The sequence below is a fragment of the Ascaphus truei genome, chromosome 2, assembly GCF_040206685.1.
Source record: "Ascaphus truei isolate aAscTru1 chromosome 2, aAscTru1.hap1, whole genome shotgun sequence".
NCBI classification, from domain to species: Eukaryota; Metazoa; Chordata; class Amphibia; order Anura; family Ascaphidae; genus Ascaphus; species Ascaphus truei.
The window spans coordinates 34,971,839-34,988,365 of record NC_134484.1 but is presented as its reverse complement, the minus strand read 5'-3'; the positions used below and the strand labels follow the sequence as shown (position 1 = coordinate 34,988,365).

At 39.7% G+C, this 16,527-nt stretch overlaps 1 protein-coding gene across 3 annotated transcripts in view; it reads right to left on the bottom strand.

Annotated features, from left to right (window-relative positions):
- Nucleotides 1–16,527, bottom strand: part of ASAP1 (ArfGAP with SH3 domain, ankyrin repeat and PH domain 1) — a 365,433-nt gene that overhangs the window by 82,603 nt on the left and 266,303 nt on the right. For all 3 annotated transcript variants that reach the window (XM_075582010.1, XM_075582015.1, XM_075582011.1), the window contains 3 exons: nucleotides 14,900–14,985; nucleotides 11,432–11,507; nucleotides 6,616–6,702 (listed from right to left, as the gene is read on the bottom strand). In XM_075582010.1, coding sequence (XP_075438125.1) covers nucleotides 6,616–6,702; nucleotides 11,432–11,507; nucleotides 14,900–14,985 — 249 coding nt within the window. The remainder of the gene's footprint in view (nucleotides 1–6,615; nucleotides 6,703–11,431; nucleotides 11,508–14,899; nucleotides 14,986–16,527) is intronic.

Here is a 16,527-nt window from a genome sequence, read left to right as displayed (position 1 = left end):
ATAGAGCCTGTTACAAATGCGTTATTTACATCAGTTATGCACGTATATGACGATTGCAGTACAGTACATGCATCGATAAGTGGGAAAAGGTAGTGCTTCACTTTAACTACATTTTCGCTTTACATACATGCTCCGGTCCCATTGCGTACGTTAATGTGGGGTATGCCTGTATACAGTGCTTAAGCTGTTATCTGACATCAATTTGGTACTAGGGAACTTCCGAAACTATTATGACATTAGCAGTGTGTTGATGGGGAGAATAAAAATGATGATTGACTAAACCTTTTTTAAAGCAAAATTATAAAAGTTTGTTTTGTTACAGTCTATCTAATGAGCTATCTGGCATTCACACTGAGCAGCCAGGGTGGCACAACACTGACTGCCAGGAACAACTTTAATGACACTGGCGACTCCAAGAAAGGAGGTAATACTATAGTCATGAGTTAGGCTATGATATTTTAAACAAGAAACATTGGAAAATTGTTAGTTCTATAAACCTTTTATTTTTTTATTTGAGTAAGTCTTCAAAATTGGTCTCAATGTCACGTTTCAGTACCAGAGTGACCCACAATGAACTTCTCTGAAATGAGTCACTAACAGTGTGTGGTCACCATGGAGTTAACCTTTCCAATCACTCATGGTTACTTTAGTAGATTATGGTCTAATGCAGTGGTGACCAACTTGAGTCCTCAAGGGCCACCAACAAGTCAGGTTTTAAGGACATCCCAGCTTCAGCACAATGGGCTTAATCAGTGGCTCAGTCTTCAACTGAGCCACCTCTGCTGAAGCAGGGATATCCTTAAAACCTGGCCTGTGGGTGGCACTTGACAACTGGAGTTGGTCACTCCTGATGTAATGTCCCTTGGCAGATTCATGACATACGATAAACTTTCCCGAATATTTATAAAAAGTTAAATTTTGTTAACGCTGTATTTTCACTGTCATTTGTTGCCCGTTATAGACAGGAAGGCATTACAGGGAGGGGTGAAAAAAAAAGGAATGTTTAATGAATAACCTTTCAGATATTCTAGATCAGCGTTTGTTACGTCAGGTACAGCTAGTTATTAAATATTTCATTAGTCATGTGCTAAATCAGGGGTGAGCAACTCCTGTCCCGAAGGGCCACCAGCAGGCCAGGTATTAAGCTTCGGACAGGTGGCTCAATCAGTGGCTCAGCCACTGATTGAAGTATGGATGTCCTTCAAACCGGACCTGTTGGTGGCCCTTAAAGACTGGAATTGGCCATCCCTGTACTAAATTAATGTATCTGTACTGGCTCTAAGGAGTGTACATAATGTCTTCAATTACGACAAACTTTCACCATTTGTGTGTCATAAGGTCCCATCCAGCTCCGGGGGTTATGGGATTTCTAGAGTAGCAAATATATGACCCCGAGGGATCAGCACACTTGCTTGACAGGCCATATAGGGGAAAAAACACAAACAGACACAGATCATAGTGCAACACTGTAGGGTTAAAACAGGTCTACACTAATACACACACTGCACATACTGTATAACATAGAGACTCCTAGTGACTATAAAAACTATTTATTAAATAAAAAGAACTATGCCATAAAATGGTTTGGACAAATGAGAACACCGCTGGTCATCCAGATGTGAAAAATCAGAGCCCTACTTACAAGCAGCAAGGCAAATACAGGCAATGCAACAAAGAGTCTTCCGGCTGCTGCTGATGTCTTTGCAGAGATGTGATTCCTGCTGCACCGTGACTCTCGTGCTGACTCTCCCTCCAGGGCTTAACAGGAACAGTGGCAGTGTTGGAGGCCTGCTTGTGGGGCTCACAGCACTCCTCCACGTGAGGCTGCTCTCCTCACTTCCTCCTCCGGTTACACAGGCTGTCTCAGCGTGCCTGCACGCGAGTGTGCACGTGCCCTTAAAGGGACAGTACAAGCGTCCTGTATGCCAAGAACTAACGGCTGCAATGGGGCTCAAATGTGACCAAGTGTCCCAAAAAGTCCAATACCAAGCTCAAAGTGACTGTGTCACCTGCCCTACGCGTTTCGTGGATGTTACTCCACTTTCTCAGGGGCTACAAAGACTGACACTGAATGACATGTACATATACCCTAACCAATTAAAAATTAATTGCCCAATTAGGCTGTATAGCCTGCATGTCATTAATATCAAATCACTACGTCTCTAACAACATAATACACATACAATACATTAAACAACATTAAAAACATTCAGATATCAACTGATAACCATATATCCCAAAATTGAGGCCAGATGTAATATCATAATAGGCATTGATATATACCAAAATGCCAAATTGTGGCCAAAGGATAAACAAACCTGCTTAAGCCACTTAGTATGCTACTGCTGGTACAGAGTCAAATGGATAAGGTGTCATCCATTAAGTAATGGTTGCATTTAACTAATGTTTGTTTGAGCCATTTCATCTACCTAAAAAGGAGCCCAATTCAAAATCAATATTGAGCCCATATGGGGATAGAGTCTTAAGTTCATAGATCCAAAAGGCCTCCCTCCTATTGATGTGTTGAATGTTATTATCACCTCTCCAATTGGGTGTACACAATTCAATAGGTTGACAGATAAGGCCCTTTGGATTTTTGCCATGATGTACCAAAAAGTGGTGGGACACACTGTGTGATGTTAAACCCTTTTTGATGTTGTAGATATGTTCATATATACGTCTTTGAAACGTACGACCAGTGCGACCCACATATTGCAGGCCACAAGGACACTGCAACATATAAATGACAAACTCTGACTTACATGAAATATGTGACATGATTTTGTAGTTTTTGGCGGTGACATTAGATTTGAATTCTGTGCTACAACAGCTGTACTTACAGGCTATACATTTACTGCATGGTTTAAACCCATTTTTAACCTGATTGATGTTCATTTTTATTTCACCTTGGTTTAAAGGGTAACTAGGTGCCAGTTTGTTCCTAAAGTTACCAGCTTTCTTAAAAACAATAGATGGCTGTGGTGTTAGTATCTGTGACAAAGTTGCATCCTGTAACAATATAGGCCAATGTTTGGCAAAAATATTCCTTATTTTGGGGGCCATAGCGTTATATTGTGTTATAAAGGAAATATTATTTTTCCCTTGGCAGTCCCCTTTGTCCTTATATTCCAGGAGTTTGTTCCTGTCCATATCTTGAACTAAAGAGATAGTATTCTCTAGTTCGTCTAAGGGATAGTTCCGATCTAGAAACTTATTTTTGAGTTCATCCGCCTGCTCTACAAAAGATTCCAACCTGGAGCAGTTGCGCCTAAATCGGATGAATTGTCCTTTCGGAATATTCCTAATCCATTGCGGATTGTGATGGCTGTTGGCCATAACATAATTGTTGGCCTGTACAGGCTTAAAAAATGTTTGTGTATGAATGTGGTCATCAACAATACTAATATTTAAATCCAAAAAGTTAATGGTGGTTTTATCATATTGGCATATTAGTTTCAAATTTCTGTTATTGTCATTAAGGTACAAAATGAATTGATCTAATAAATCCAGTTCCCCATCCCAAATAAAAATAACGTCATCTATGTAGCGCCGCCATAGATGACGTTATTTTTATTTGGGATGGGGAACTGGATTTATTAGATCAATTCATTTTGTACCTTAATGACAATAACAGAAATTTGAAACTAATATGCCAATATGATAAAACCACCATTAACTTTTTGGATTTAAATATTAGTATTGTTGATAACCACATTCATACACAAACATTTTTTAAGCCTGTACAGGCCAACAATTATGTTATGGCCAACAGCCATCACAATCCGCAATGGATTAGGAATATTCCGAAAGGACAATTCATCCGACTTAGGCGCAACTGCTCCAGGTTGGAATCTTTTGTAGAGCAGGCGGATGAACTCAAAAATAAGTTTCTAGATCGGAACTATCCCTTAGACGAACTAGAGAATACTATCTCTTTAGTTCAAGATATGGACAGGAACAAACTCCTGGAATATAAGGACAAAGGGGACAGCCAAGGGAAAAATAATATTTCCTTTATAACACAATATAACGCTATGGCCCCCAAAATAAGGAATATTTTTGCCAAACATTGGCCTATATTGTTACAGGATGCAACTTTGTCACAGATACTAACACCACAGCCATCTATTGTTTTTAAGAAAGCTGGTAACTTTAGGAACAAACTGGTACCTAGTTACCCTTTAAACCAAGGTGAAATAAAAATGAACATCAATCAGGTTAAAAATGGGTTTAAACCATGCAGTAAATGTATAGCCTGTAAATACAGCTGTTGTAGCACAGAATTCAAATCTAATGTCACCGCCAAAAACTACAAAATCATGTCACATATTTCATGTAAGTCAGAGTTTGTCATCTATATGTTGCAGTGTCCTTGTGGCCTGCAATATGTGGGTCGCACTGGTCGTACGTTTCAAAGACGTATATATGAACATATCTACAACATCAAAAAGGGTTTAACATCACACAGTGTGTCCCACCACTTTTTGGTACATCATGGCAAAAATCCAAAGGGCCTTATCTGTCAACCTATTGAATTGTGTACACCCAATTGGAGAGGTGGTAATAACATTCAACACATCAATAGGAGGGAGGCCTTTTGGATCTATGAACTTAAGACTCTATCCCCATATGGGCTCAATATTGATTTTGAATTGGGCTCCTTTTTAGGTAGATGAAATGGCTCAAACAAACATTAGTTAAATGCAACCATTACTTAATGGATGACACCTTATCCATTTGACTCTGTACCAGCAGTAGCATACTAAGTGGCTTAAGCAGGTTTGTTTATCCTTTGGCCACAATTTGGCATTTTGGTATATATCAATGCCTATTATGATATTACATCTGGCCTCAATTTTGGGATATATGGTTATCAGTTGATATCTGAATGTTTTTAATGTTGTTTAATGTATTGTATGTGTATTATGTTGTTAGAGACGTAGTGATTTGATATTAATGACATGCAGGCTATACAGCCTAATTGGGCAATTAATTTTTAATTGGTTAGGGTATATGTACATGTCATTCAGTGTCAGTCTTTGTAGCCCCTGAGGAAGTGGAGTAACATCCACGAAACGCGTAGGGCAGGTGACACAGTCACTTTGAGCTTGGTATTGGACTTTTTGGGACACTTGGTCACATTTGAGCCCCATTGCAGCCGTTAGTTCTTGGCATACAGGACGCTTGTACTGTCCCTTTAAGGGCACGTGCACACTCGCGTGCAGGCACGCTGAGACAGCCTGTGTAACCGGAGGAGGAAGTGAGGAGACCAGCCTCACGTGGAGGAGAGCTGTGAGCCCCACAAGCAGGCCTCCAACACTGCCACTGTTCCTGTTAACCCCTGGAGGGAGAGTCAGCACGAGAGTCTCGGTGCAGCAGGAATCACATCTCTTCAAAGACATCAGCAGCAGCCGGAAGACTCTTTGTTGCATTGCCTGTATTTGCCTTGCTGCTTGTAAGTAGGGCTCTGATTTTTCACATCTGGATGACCAGCAGTGTTCTCATTTGTCCAAACCATTTTATGGCATAGCTCTTTTTATTTAATAAATAGTTTTTATAGTCACTAGGAGTCTCTATGTTATACAGTATGTGCAGTGTGTGTATTAGTGTAGACCTGTTTTAACCCTACAGTGTTGCACTATGATCTGTGTCTGTTTGTGTTTTTTCCCAAATATGGCCTGTCAAGCAAGTGTGCTGATCCCCTGAGGAGTACAGGATTATCCAATGAACTTTTGGCGCCAGGTTTTTCTTTGTTTTCACTTTCACTTTCTCTGTCAGTACTGACAGTATTACTAGGCAGCCTTTATATATATATATATATATATATATATATATATATATATATATATATATATATATATATATTTTGCAATTGTCACACTGGTGTTTTAGTCTGTAGCGCTTGTGCACATTTTTTCTTTTTCAAATATATGACCCCGACACCTGATGTCGGGAAAAGGAAATCCTCCCCTTTTCTGATCATGACGCTCGTTCAATAGGAGCTGAGGTAGCAATCGCCCCTAGAAACCAGCAAAACGTCTATGATGGAGCAAAATAATATGGCCACATTTCGTGGGGCACCTCAACAGTAAAGAACCACTAAAAGAGTTATTTACAGATGTAGTAGTGTATACACAGGCAGAAGAACCCCGAGATGTTTGAAAAGATCTGTACATGCTATCACACGGTATTGGAGCATTAAATCCTTACTGTTTTACAGCAAAACGTCTGCTTCTAGAACTACCTATAGAAAACCTGTGATAAAGAAAATCTATTCTTATATACTTGGTAACTAACAACACTTGAGGTCACTGCTCTTGACAAATCTCTTAACTAAAAAACGTGATATGTTATGTTCTGGAACGTGACGGTATCCATGCGAGTATTAACAAATGATACTTGCAACTGACAGAGTCCATTTGAGTGTAATACTTCTAACAAAGCTCCATATAAGAAAATAGCATTTTTCACATGACTTTCAAGAAGGCCAGAAGATCATGTAGGTACAATTTAAAATCGAAGCATTTACCCGTAGCAATAGTCACATTGTATGACAATTGAGGGCAATGAAGGCCCTGCTTGTTTTTCGCCACAATTAACTGAAAGACCTCCTACCTCTTTTGGATCCAGTTGTAGAGAGGATTTGATCAGGTCTCGCAATGCAGTGAGTTGCTTCTTTTCTTCATCTTGTGTCTGCTTTATCTGGAAGGGAAGGTAGGTAGAACGGTATTACAGATGTCATGCGCCCTTATGAATTAATTTGTTCATATTGCGATGATCATTTTGCGATAAGGTTTGCTAAAACTAGGTAACTGAAAGCACGTGAAAACTACCCCAATAAAAGATCTGATGTTTTTTGACCTTATAAGCTTAATTCGGGCCAATGACTATTGACAGTAATGAAGGCGAATAAGAAATAACTTCCCGGTGTAATAGAAAATGGAAAACGATACAAAAATCTTTAGCAAGAGGAGGCACAAAAGAAAGGATAGGGAGGGACAAGGGGCAAAGGAACAGAATAAGATTAGGAAGGATGTCGAGTATGGGAGGGGGGAGACTTTAAAGTGATAGAGACTTCTGCACGAATTAAGGAAATTCATTTTTGGCCTACAGTATTTTAAGCCATGTGCTGTTTAAGATGCATAGCATACCACACGGTCCCTTTTGCCACTGGACACAGAAGTCCATAGAGAACAATTCAAAACTGTTTTAAAAAATACATACCAGTTCATCTTAAAGACCCAAGTATCCAAACTGTTAAAGGATTTTGTCAGAATAGTTGATAGTTACTTTATCACTATCCATATGTTGAGTCAATTCAAAGAACTAATTTGCACACAAAAAATGTAAAAACATTTTTATAAGAAAATTAAGAAACACTTAGGGGCCTATTCTAGAAGCTCTGAATTGTGACAAACCTAGAAGCAACTTGGATGCTTTGCTATTCCGTAAGCCCTTCTCACATGTCCAAACTGTATCTAAAAGGCTTTTTTAGAAGAAGTTTCATTCTGGCAGTGCAAATCTGGGCAGAATGACCAAGCTCGCATTTTTTTGCAAACTCGCTGTATTCTAGAAGCTCCGAAAAGTGCAAAAAGCTAAATCACATCTAACAACTTGCATTTTTTTTCTTGCCACCTCAAAGCAGGCGAAATAGGAATTGTGAGCTCTCTCCAGAGCCTGAAATTGGGCTTTGAGGAGGAGGAGGAGGAGGACGACGACTTCCAACTTAGTAGTATCTCCAGTTGTATACATCTCCCCTATATTTACGTTAATTCCTCCCCTCAAACCTCCCTCCAAATAAATTAAGGGGGTACTGGTGTCAGAAAAAGGGAAAAGGGGAAACACAAAATGGATGTGCCCCCTAAAAGAATTCACTTAAATGCACACCAACAAAGTGTAAAAATTTACTTTTAATAAATTTACTTAAAACATATATTACCAAAGTAAGGTGTAATGTGAATTAAAAATGTATTAAACCAACGCTATCAGGCATCCGTAGCCTCAATTATAGAGTCATACTATCCCAGTTGACCACTCAATATTTGTGGGATATAGAGGACGGAGGATGCTATGAGTCAGGGTATTAACCCCTCTGGAGCAACGGTGAGACCAGATGGTGAAAAGTATATAAATATTCACAAGTGAGTGGCCGACGGATTAAATATCCAGCTTTCCTGCTAGATTTACGTCACTACGCACTTCAATACAAGATTAATAGTGTGTTGGAATGAGAGTGCTAAAGTGGTAGAGCTGGCACATACATTGATAATGATGGTAAATTCACTGTATCATGAAGCTGCCAAACACAGCAGTACTGGGGTGAATTCACAGCAATAGACTGTGAAAACGCCTCACATGGAGAGCAAGGAATGCAGGCACACTGACTGAAAATAAATCAATAAATAACTAACTACTAGGGTCTACACAGTTAGGACCAGGAAACTACAGACACTACATTAAAACAGCTCCATGTAGGAGACTGACAACATTGCGCGTCCAACGCGCGTTTCCCTCCAGCAAAGGAGTACAGTGCCTAAATCTTCCTGTTACTACACAGGTTATTAAGAATTTATATTAGCATTAGGGACCCCTGAATTGTGGTCTGCCGTGCAGTTGGCTCAGGGGCTTACAACAATTTTGGCCAAAAATGTTAAACTAAAAGACAATTTTACTTGATATTTATACATATATATTTAGGCACTGTACCGTGTATGAGTTTCACTGGATGTGCTAAAAACTGAGCTCTGTCTGTGTTTTATGTTCTGTCTCTGATTTTAAATATATATTGCCATGCTCAGTAGCACTCCTCTGTGACACTCATATGCTTATATATGTTGTGGTTATTTTGGGGGTTCAATAGGAGCTTGTTAGGTGTCCAGTATGTTTTAGTTCAATGCTAGACCTGAATGGCAGGGTTGTTGGTTCTGATCCTGTTGGGTCTGACATTAGTACCCCCTTCATCACAAGGGCCCTTAGACTTATTGGTCTTAAGTATATATATATATTACGAGGTGTAACTCATTAAAATATACTTGTATAGCCATTAGCATGTCTCCCACGGTACCTCAGGTGTGTTCCTTTTTCAGCACAGGCATCTCCCCCAAATTTATTTGGAGGGAAGTTGAGGGGACATATATAAAACTGGAGATACTACTACGTTGGAAGTCGTCCTCCTCCTCTTTCAGGGAGTTAGCACCACCTGCAGGCCATTCTACTGTCACTTTTTATAGACGCGGTTCAGAAGAAGTGATTTACAATAGAGAAAAGGGTTATTTAACTCCACGGCTTTCGAACATGCCAAACCATGCGGTTTGGCAATGACAACTTCGGAGCTACGCACATAAGCCCCACAGTATTACTGTAGGTCACATAAAATAACAGCACTCTTCACCCTCCTCACCAACACATGAAAGTCTAAGCTTGGTTGCTGTTACTCAGTCGCTTCTGCACAATGATGAGAAATCTTGGGAAGCAGAGATTTAAACGCCTCCATTTTAGGGGAATATTCAGAAGTGAAATAAAGTCAGACTGCTGCATTCACTCTACTGTATCTTCTGGCTAACCCACAGTGACCATGTTTCTGTCTATCACTGCAGAATTATGAACCCCAGTGACAACTTGATGGGGATTAGTGGAGATCTTTGAAATATTTGTTCTTACTGCGTGGTACAACTAACACTGTTTAGCGATTGTCCGCCTACATTTTTATCAAACACTCTGGCCAGAGGCCTGAATCATTAAAGACGTGCATCTGGGACTATCAATTAGCCAAGAAAGGCAATAATGTTCTACCTAAACCTGCTGCTTCGTATTCAGAGTTTATCATCGTTGATCAATTACAACTTTCGCCCTACAATATCCTCATATTCTCTACTGTACAATATACAAATAAAAATGAGGTCTTCATTGTGTTCTACAAATAAACAAAATAATCATCATGCAGAAGTACACCATGTTATTTATATTATAATAATACTTACAAATGCAATAGCAGCTTCTGTTATCTTGCAAGTATAAAAACAGACACACATCTATGCTACAACTTTCTCCTTTGATTCAAATCATTTTGGTGCAAGGTGTGTCTTGTCCAAATCTTACATTAAAGAAAAGATGAAGCTTGCTGCATTGTATAAGAAAATAAAGCTATGAACATATTGTTCGACTTTTTATAATACATGTAAAAAAAACGAACATCTAACAATTATATGAATTAGGTACAGTAGTTGCAAAGCATTGTTGCCAAGAACCTACTGTAAACATATCACATGTATTCTAAAAGCAGAAGTGTGTGGTATGGGGAAAAGCACTTAACAATTGCCCTCTATGAAAATGAATATGCTCCACTATATAAAGCTTCTGCTTATTTTTATCCACATGATCACCTCAAAGCTTTGAAGCAACATCTGCTGACACAAATAAGTAATAATCCTCGAACAATAGGGCATTACTGGCCAACAAACGTTTTGAGGGTAAGGGGTTAAGGTTTTTAGGGTAAGTAGTTAGGGCAGGGGCTCTCAACTCCAGTCTTCGAGCCACCCTAACAGGCCAGGTTTTCAGAATATCCCTGCTTCAGCATATGTGGCTCAATTACGGACTGAGCCACTGATTGCGCAACCTGTGCTGAAGCAGGGATATCCTGAAAACCCGGTTTCTTGAGGTGGCTTGAAGACTGGAGTTGATAACCCCTGGGTCAGGGGAAACACTACCTGCGGAGGCGAACTGTCCCTGCCGTGGCTAATTGCCCTAGACGCCTCTTATTTCGCCTTTAATATATATTATCTACTATCCTCAAACTTTCAGCAATACCAAACAGCGTCCGCACAGTTTGGGTCTATTTTATCAGGAGGGAATTAGGGGAAGGCACGAGTGAGGAGTAGTAAAAGCAGCAATAGTTACAAAGGCACATTAATGGGGGGGGGGGGGGGAGGGTGTGTGTGTGTGTGTGTGTGTGTGTGTGTGTGTGTGTGTGTGTGTGTGTGTGTGTGTGTGTGTGTGTGTGTGTGTGTGTGTGTGTGTGTGTGTGTGTGTGTGTGTGTGTGTGTTCTAAGCACAGAAAAGGTTACAAATAATTAGTGCGCTCATTTTTGTATTGTTTCAAATAAAACATTTGATAACTTTCTGCTCATTAAAGTTCTCAATATTTACAGGTTACAAAAAGAATAAATGGGATAAAGGCATATACTGTACAATATAATTATAATGACTACATATTAACACAGTAAAAAGAGGGTGGGGGGGGGGAGAATGGGGTGGAAACAATGAAGAAATAAGGTGAACATTGTAGAATTAATACAAATTATTAGTAGAATTGAGCGATAACCGTTTCAAAACGGCTTTCATTTTAGCCAGAATAGTTATTCTCAGAAGGTAAAATGCTGGTTTATATATCATTTCAAATCACAATAATAATAATGAATCCTATATTACTTACATTAGACAAATCTGCAGCCAGTTTCTCAATGTACTGTTTCAGTTTATCAGCTGTTTTCAAGCCATCATTGAAGAAACTAAAATTCAAAATGTTAAATAAATGTCTGCTACAGAGAAAAACATGATAAACATATACTTAATAATATTGACGTCACACTTTTGATAATATTATTATTTATTAATATTTGTGCAACCACGTAGAAATGCACTTATAAGCACTATCTTACTACAGTAATGACTCTCTGGATTAAAGCAGGACCTGCCCCCCTCCCCCAAATAGATTTTTTCACCTTACCAGAAACATAGGATTTACCCCGGGGATTATCCCTGACTCCCCAACACTCGGGACCCCCAGGTACAGCAGCAGCAAATCTTACTGCATTGCCATTTTGTATACAGGGTGCACAACCACAGGAACTGGGGGGTCCTCGGACATCGACGAAGCACAGAGCAGCTCTAGGGGGACCCCCCAGTACTGTGTGTGTGTGTGTGTGTATGTGTGTATGTGTGTGTGTATGTGTGTATGTGTGTATATATATATATATATATATGTATATATATGTATGTATATGTATATATATATATGTATATATATATATGTATGTATATATATATATATGTGTGTGTGTGTGTGTGTGTATGTATGTATGTATGTGTGTATATATAAAAAAAAAAATGAGGAGCATGGATTTCTGCTTTTGACCGCTTTGGCACACTGTGATCACATGATGACATCACATGATGACATCACTGATGACACGAGCGGAAGAGGAGTGGTTTCCTCTTCCATCCCAATTGCAATCTCCGCTACCATGACCTTGCATCTACGTTATGAGGCCCCTGGAGTGCCAGACCTAATGACGTCGTAGAGCTGCGTCGTAGAGCACTCAATGGGTAAAAGCAGAAATATAATTTACAAGAAAATTTAGCAATCCATATTTATTTTGAGAAAAAAATTTGACTCGGCAAAACAAATTCACGTAGGAAAAAGCATTATTAGGGTCAGCCAGTGCTTAGACTACCAAGTCCAGATGTACTTGCTTATTGCAAACTTTACAGTCAAAAGGTTCCCTTTAATAGTAAAAGAACAACAATTCTAGTGCAATACATTAGGTAATTATTAAACAGAAAAAAAACCCCAAGAGAATATGTTATTATCTAACTTCCTCTTTTAATGACAAAGCCACCTGTGGTTAAAACATCTCTTCACAGTATGCACAAAGAATTAAAGGCCCTCACACAGCGACGACTGAAATATTATACAGAGATTGCATTTCTTCTAGGCATCAAACTACAGAAACTGCAATATAATACAATTCTAATCAATAGGCAACTACACCTTCATTATGTTTTAAAGGTCATTTCATCTCTCTTGTATTTAAGGATCACATGCAACAGAAGTAACAGGTCTCATACTTATCAGGGAAATTGTACAACCGCAAACTGAACTCTGCCCCGTTAACGCTACGTAAAATGACAGCCATGAAAGTGGGGTGGCTCAAATGTAGAAATATATATATTTAAAAATATGTTCCACAAGACCACATCATTCTCATATGGGAAGTGATTAAAGATGCCAAGTCATATTTCGCTTGGTAATATTTTCATCTACAATAATGCTATTTCCACAAATACACTTTCACTGCCTCCATTTTATACCGCTTATGCAAAAATCTATTCTTGAGAGAGGAAAGCGATGTAAAAGAACACTGCAGCATGTGAGACGTAACATCACTGGTGTAATAAGCAAGACTTACTCCTCCTCACAGAGGTTTTTATCTAAAATAGAGTATATGGCGAGCGTGGCATTGAAAAGGTCATTTGTAGTGTTTTTTTCATTTTGCGATAAGGTTTGCTAAAACTATTTAACTTAAAGCACTTGAGAACTCGCCCAATAAAGATCTTATGTTTTTTTGTCCTTTATATGGTAGAATATTGTACAGCCGACTTCATTAAAAAATGTATAATTCCTGCAAAGTTACCTATTAACAACGTTATGTTTTGAAACAATCCTTAACCTTCTTTTTCTTCTCTATAATCTCTCCCAAGAACAGTCATCTCATATCTTGAACTTTTACAAAGTGCCCTTACATTCTGAAATCCAATGTTTCTGGGGACTTATTTTCTCCTGCATTTTCCATGAAGTACATTATCACACAGATGCCAATGCTATTGACTCTGAAAGACGACTCCAGATTTCAGAATTTGATTCTTGCAGGACTGGGAATATTTCCTGCCTATCTGACAGTCTCAACCATGATGTGATACTCTGCGGTAACGGAGACATCTCCATAAATAGAGCCAACCAAAACCAAGCAAACATGGGCTGCATCCTAAGCAAACAAATGTGGCCAGCAAGTGCACACAGCTTTGCGAGTCCTTGGAGCTTGTTGTATGCCGCTTGGCAAGAGTACATGCAATACTTTCTTCCATAGGCCGTGCTTATACAGCTGGCGACAGTGACGCGACCGATGACGTCACCCGTCGCCACCAGCGAAAGTTATGTGATTTTCAGCGACTGTCACCAGCGACGTCACGAAAGGGGGCAGGCAGCAGCCTCTGATTGGTTTAGAGACAGTCACATGTGGCGACAGTCTCTAAAAAATCAAATAGACCCGTCTTCAACATTTTGGGTCGCGACGTCGAGCTTACTATAAAGCGCTTGCAACGGAGTCAATGTATTTGATTCGGAGCAACGTCGCGTGGCACTATAAGCGCAGCCTTAGGCCGTGCTTATAGTGCCGGCGGCGTGACGTCGCCCGAAAACAAATGCATTGTCGCCGCCGCGTGCGCTTATAGTAAGCGATTTTTTGCAGCCGGGAATATTTGATTTTTCAGGTGTTGCCTCGTGTCAGCCGCTGAACCAATCAATGGCCTGGTTGCCTGCGACGCCGCCGCATAGCGAAATACAACTTTTGCTAGCGACGACGGCGATGGGTGACATCACGCGTCACGGTCACTATACGCGCGACCTCAAACTGCAAGCAGCATAAGTCAGAACTGCAATGAAACTGCAATAGTGCTTACTGGGGCACGACTAAAGGCAATGGGAGTATCCGTGCAAGCCTCCGATAGTTCCCCCAAGGCTCTTCTTGTCTGCTGCTCCTTCATTTGGCGTATACATTCTGATAGTAATTTTTCCATCGCCTTGCTGTGTGTGTCAGATCAGTCACACGATACCTTGGATTGAGATTAGGCACAAAAATCCTGGTCATACCCTTTCGGCGAAAGTACTTGCCAACTACAAGACCCACCATTGTGAAAGGCGAATTGGAATAGGTTGGCTATCCCTGGAGTTCAAACGCAACCGTCCATTTTTCCCGTCTTACCTTCAAATACTTTCTCTATGTATTTTTAAGCCATGTTTTCTGTGTCTGATTTGTGGTGTATCATGGTAAACCATACCTAACATTTCAGAACAAACCGCTGTAATGCATCTGGTAATTATCCTCCTCCTCCCCGCACTTACTTGCACTGTGCATGATAGTACTTTATAAGATTCTGGAGGAGGTCCACGCCTTTCTTTGTCTTGATTTCATTAACTTTAATGAGATACTGCAAGAAAATAAGAAGAAGTCGTTTGTTGATAATTATACATTGTATGTCGGGTCTACAGCTGTGTTTTAGTGTAAAGAATTTATATTTCCAAGCTGAATAACCAATTGAATAATCAACTCTTCAGTTATGTTAATAATAGATATCATTACCTTTGTACTTGGGAGGCAATTAAGAAAAACTCTTTCATGTTAGAAATAGAAAAAGTAATTTTATCTCACACAAAAATGGACACACTATGGGGCCTATACACTAAACTTCGATAAGTTCATTGCAACATTTAAAGCGTTCGCATGTTCCTACAGTGCCTCACGGTATGAAATGTGTGTAAAAACGGCATTTAAATATACATTGTATAGACATGAGCATATCTCCCTTGGTACCCCAGGTATGTTTCTTTTTCAGCACATGCACATCGCCCTAATTTATTTGGAGGGAGGTTTGAGGGGGCATATATGCAACTGGAGATATCTATTAGGCTAGAAAGTCCTCCTCCCTCCTTCTAGCAATTTCTCATCTCACCACCTTTTAGGTAGTCCAGAGGCAACGATAACATGATAAAAAGCAGCTGTTCCAATAAAACACTGACATGATACACTTCTGGTCTCTTTGATAAGCTGTGGGAGTTGAAGGGGAGCGCAACTCAATCAGTGGTGATATGTAAATGAAAAAAAAAGACACAACATAGTGCAACAATGTCTCTAAAGATATATCTTCAATTTCTGTAGACTTCTATAAATTCAGAACTCACATTTTCTCTGAAAAAATCAAGCATGTAACCCAAACTCAGGTGGGTATTGCTGTGACTGGATGTCACTCAGGATGATGAGATAAAAGTCCCTTTGGGATGAAACGCGTTGGTGCATTAGCACTCTCTTCACCATTGTACATTCATTAAAATACCTTTGACTTTTTATATGGAGTTGCCCTGAACTTATTCTCTCTTCATGGATGGACTCTGTGCTGTGCTCCTTTGCTTCACTATTTCTGCACGCTGATCTACTCTACAGGATAGCACGCCCTGGAACCTAGGAACTTTGGATCTACTCTGGATTCCCCTATGGGCAGGTAATGGGCTTTGGCCATTACTGTTTACCTTTGACCCTATTTGAGATTATTGTGGGGTTTCTACACCAAGACCATTGGATGCGGTGGTCAAGTGGACACTGCTAGGTCTGGTTGCCCCTGGGATATGTATTTTTATGGATTGCTATATACCATGATGGGTTCCAGTTTGGCCGTCTTCATATGAACTTTTATATACTGTCTGGTACACATCTATATTTGAGCACCATCTTCCCACACATCTCTCAATGGCCAGGCAAACAAACAGAGACAGTGATGACTATGTGAAGCACTAACAATATGGTCCTTGTTTGTAGAAAGAATTCAAGAACGGTTGCAAACGCAGTCCTCCAGTAGCTTATTAAAAACATATGCTGTACTACCATCTGTATTTGACTGCTTTTCTATATTGGACTTTTGCTATCAATATATTAGCAACGGCAATCAGCAATGTTAGTCCTATTATTTTTCCAGCAG